The sequence below is a fragment of the Salvelinus sp. IW2-2015 genome, unplaced genomic scaffold (assembly GCF_002910315.2).
Source record: "Salvelinus sp. IW2-2015 unplaced genomic scaffold, ASM291031v2 Un_scaffold1928, whole genome shotgun sequence".
NCBI lineage: Eukaryota > Metazoa > Chordata > Actinopteri > Salmoniformes > Salmonidae > Salvelinus > Salvelinus sp. IW2-2015.
Genome location: NW_019943286.1, coordinates 99,016 through 103,318, shown reverse-complemented (window position 1 = coordinate 103,318; position 4,303 = coordinate 99,016). Strand labels below are relative to the sequence as shown.

The 4,303-nt window shown below is 51.3% G+C and overlaps 1 protein-coding gene across 1 annotated transcript in view; it reads right to left on the bottom strand.

Moving 5' to 3' along the window:
• Positions 1-544: 544 nt before the first annotated feature.
• LOC112072435 (uncharacterized) overlaps positions 545-4,303 on the bottom strand; it is a 24,166-nt gene continuing 20,407 nt past the window's right edge. The window contains exons 3-6 of the mRNA XM_024139840.2: positions 3,715-3,986; positions 2,007-2,568; positions 1,744-1,902; positions 545-1,317 (exon numbers count right to left, since the gene is read on the bottom strand). Of these exons, the coding sequence (XP_023995608.1) occupies positions 1,195-1,317; positions 1,744-1,902; positions 2,007-2,568; positions 3,715-3,986 (1,116 nt within the window). The 3' untranslated portion in view covers positions 545-1,194. The remainder of the gene's footprint in view (positions 1,318-1,743; positions 1,903-2,006; positions 2,569-3,714; positions 3,987-4,303) is intronic.

Here is a 4,303-nt window from a genome sequence, read left to right as displayed (position 1 = left end):
GGTCTGAAACCTGTAGGCTACATGGACTATAAGTGTTTTTAGGTCTGAACCTGTAGGCTACATGGACTATCAGTGTTTAGGTCTGAAACCTGTAGGCTACATGGACTACAGTGTTTAGGTCTGAAACCTGTAGGCTACATGGACTATAGTGTTTAGGTCTAACCTGTAGGCTACATGGACTATAGTGTTTAGGTCTGAAACCTGTAGGCTACATGGACTAAAGTGTTTTAGGTCTGAACCTGTAGGATACATGGACTATATGTTTAGGTCCATAGCGGTCTGTAATTGGCCCTTTAAGTTTTTGAGTCTCCATCGGGTTCATGGACAACATTACCAGCCTGTAGCTGTGTTAGTGCCTCTGTAGCTGTGTAGTGCCTTTGTACTGTGTTAGTGCCTCTGTAGCTGTGTTAGTGCCTCTGTAGCTGTGTTAAGTGCCTCTGTAGCTGTGTTAGTGCCTCTGTAGCTGTTTAGTGCTCCCTCTGTAGCTGTGTTAGTGCTCTGTAGCTGTTTGGTTAGTTGGCCTCTGTAGTGTGTTAGTGCCTCTGTAGCTGTGTTAGTGCCGTCTGTAGCTGTGTTAGTGCCTCTTGTAGCTGTGTTAGTGCCTCTGTAGCCGTGTTAGTGCCTAGGGTTGATCCATTAAGTCCACAGTAAACTATAGTTGGTTTTGAGATAGATGAGTGTCTCAAGGTTTTTGGGGAGAGCCTGCCTCTCTTGCCGGGTTGGAGCCAGTGTCTGGCCGAGGTAAGATGGTCTCCACGGTGGAGGTCCGGCCGCACAGTAAACGCCCGCTTGGCCCCTGGCTGAGCTGGGGGAAGTCTATAGTCTTTTCGTCTCAGTAGTGGAGAGGCTCCTCCTCAGTGGCTCCCACACGCAGGTACCTCTGCCAGCTCTGCTCCACGCTCTTTGCCTGCGCCGTGGGCCTTTGCTTGATGAAGGAGAAACGCTTGCAGGGCCTGCTGAGCGAAGTGGAGAGGGAAGAGGGGACGAGGCTGGGGACAAAGCTGCGTCAGGGGACTGGGCCTGGAGGGTGAGCTCCATGCTGGGGCCCTGTGTTTGTGTGTGTTTGGTGACCTCGTCCAGGAGGACCTGTCTGTGCCAGTCAGGGTCTGAGCTCCAGGTAAGTTTGAACTGTGGGTCCAGGGTGGTGGCGGTGAACGTACAGAGGGTCCTCCAGGATGGGAGCCAGGCGGCGCTCTAACGGCTTGAGACAAGCCCAGCAGCAGGCAGGGTAGCTGGGGGGAGACGCACTTCTGACAGGTGCTTACGGAGCCCCAGGACACAGGGCAGAGCCAGACTGATGGAGACGTGTCTGTCACCCTGTTAGGATACAAGAACACACCATTACCTGTCTGTCTCTCTCACCCGTCCGTCTGTCTGTCTCTCTCCACCCGTCCGTCTGTCTGTCTGTCTCTCTCACCCGTCCCGCTGTCTGTCTGTCTCTCTCACCCGTCTCGTCCTGTCTGTCTGTCCTCTCTCACCCGTCCGTCTTCTGTCTGTCTGTCTCTTCTACCCGTCCGTCTGTCTGTCTGTCTCTCTCACCCGTCCGTCTGTCTGTCTTCTCTCTCCACCCGTCCGTCTGTCTGTCTGTCTCTCTCACCCGTCCGTCTGTCTGTCTGTCTCTCTCACCGTCGTCTGTCTGTCTGTCTCTCTCACCCGTCCGTCTGTCTGTCTCTCTCATCCGTCCGTCTGTCTGTCTCTCTCATCCGTCCGTCTGTCTGTGTCTCACCTGTCTGTGTGTCTCACCTGTCTGTGCGTGTGCACCATGTCCCAGGCCTCAGTAAAGGGTTCCAGTGTGTCTGTCAGTTCCCTGAGCAGCGCCACCTCCTGGCCACTCAGCACCAGGTCAGCCCGGTCAGACACATCCTCCAAGAACTCTGCTGAGTCCAGAAGACCACGCAACACCTGGAGGAGAGGAGAATGGAATCAAAAGAGCATGGTTACAATATTCACTTTTAAACCAGCAGGCTGATCTATGTTGTAACTAGACTACATTAAGTCCTGCTTACCTTGAGTTGTACGGCCCAGTCTCGCTCTCCAGCCCTGCTGCCCCCCGACCCCCCCTCCACCCCCCCTCCCAACAGGCCCACCAGTTTGTCGTGTGGCACGGCGGAGGTGACGTAGTTATAGAAGGATGAGGCTTTAGCCAGGGTGGAGGAGAGGAGAGGAGAGGAGGAGAGCAGTCCATCTCTCACACACTGACCCAGAGAACAACAGAAACAGTCTATCCTGCCGGACCCCAGACCTCCCTCCCACCAGTCCTCCTGTTCTACCTCTCCTTCCCTCTCTCCTCCTTCATCCCCACTCTCCTCCTCTTCCTCTTCGGCATCATCTCCCGGGTTGCCGTGGATACAGAACCCTGGTAGGCGGCATGGGGGGTGAGTTTCAGCGGGAAATGGGTCAGCCACGACACGGAACGCTCGTCCCGAAACGCCGTGCGCCACACACACCTCCTCGAACTCTGCTAGCACGCGATTGGCCGAGAGTCCACCAACCAGAGGCAGGCAGGCCAGCAGGGCGGAACGCATCTGCCAATCAGACGACAGGAAGTGGCAGGTCACGCCCAGGTACCTGCAGGACGGGTAGGAGGACATAGTGATTATCATAAAGAACAACCCTAGATGTCGTCACCCTATTCCCATAAACTAGTGCACTACATAGGAAATAGGGTGTCAAAATAGTGCACTACATAGGAAATAGGGTGTCATAAACTAGTGCACTACATATGAAATAGGGTGTCAAAATAGTGCACTACATAGGAAATAGTGTCATAAACTAGTGCACTACATAGGAAATAAGGTGTCATAAACTAGTGCACTATATAGGAAATAGGGTGTCATAAACTAGTGCACTATATAGTAAATAGGGTGTCATCAACTAGTGCACTACATAGGAAATAGGGTGTCAAAATAGTGCACTACATAGGAAATAGGGTGTCATAAACTAGTGCACTANTAAATAGGGTGTCATCAACTAGTGCACTACATAGGAAATAGGGTGTCAAAATAGTGCACTACATAGGAAATAGGGTGTCATAAACTAGTGCACTATATAGGAAATAGGTTATCAAACTAGTGCACTATATAGGAAATAGGGTGTCATAAACTAGTGCACTACATAGGAAATAGGGTGTCATAAACTAGTGCACTACATAGGAAATAGAGTGTCAAACTAGTGCACTACATAGGAAATAGGGTGTCAAACTAGTGCACTATATATGAAGATATTAGGTATGGGTCCCAAATGGCACCCTCAGTAGGACAGTAGAACAGACATATTAAAACACAGAGATGGTGATTTTAGCCATGCACATTAGAGCCCTGCACGGGCATGAATTTTAAGCCCATGCCCTACCCATGCACACGACATTCAGGCCCGATTGCTTCAGCCAAATTTAAGGTCCGGCCCTGCCCAAAATCCAAAATAACTTCCTCTGTTAGTAAATAACTGCTCCTCTCTGTCTGTCACTCTTGCTCTGCATGCATTCTGCTCATGGAGGCTCTGAGTCTGAGTATCCATAGCAACAGCTCTGCCTGGGCTGCTCAATGAGGGGAGCTGTTAGCTACTCCTCATCACTCTAAACTCTCTCCTGTCTGATATTTGACGAAGTTGAAGCACTTCTGACACCATGTTAGGATCTTAGTCAGATATGACTGTACTGAGCAGCAGAGGACGAGCAAAGGGCTCGTATCCTAGAGTTAGGCTTAGAGTACATACCCAGTGTTAGCCCCTGCTGTGGTCCCAAGGAAACCCCTCCAGAGGGAGACCGAGAGGCTGAGAGAGAGGGCTGAGGCCAGGGCCTGTCTGGTGGCCAGCTGGGCCTGGTAGGCGTAGGCTGGGAGGAGCTGGGTTTGGAGGTATCTGGGGGGCTCGGGGGTATAGCGAGGCTCTAACAGCTGCAGTAACTCTCTGAACCCTCTGAGATCCACCAGGGAGGCAGGCTGGAGGTCCTGGACCAGCATCTTAGCTATCGCCTCCGAGATCAGCACCTAGTCAAACATAATACTGTCTATTACAAACCAACTACAACACACACACACACATACATACAGAGATTGTCCTTGCCACCGTGCTTCTTCTGCATTGCTTGCTGTTTGGGGTTATAGGCTGGGTTTCTGTAGAGCACTTTGTGACATCGGATGATATAAATATATTCGATTGATTGACAACGGACCAACATCTTAGCTATCGCTTCAGAAATCAGCAGTGGAGAGGATAACAAGATGTTACTGTAAACTACCGTACCGTACTGACCCCTACCGTACCGTACTGACCCCTACCGTACCACAATGACCCCTACCGTACC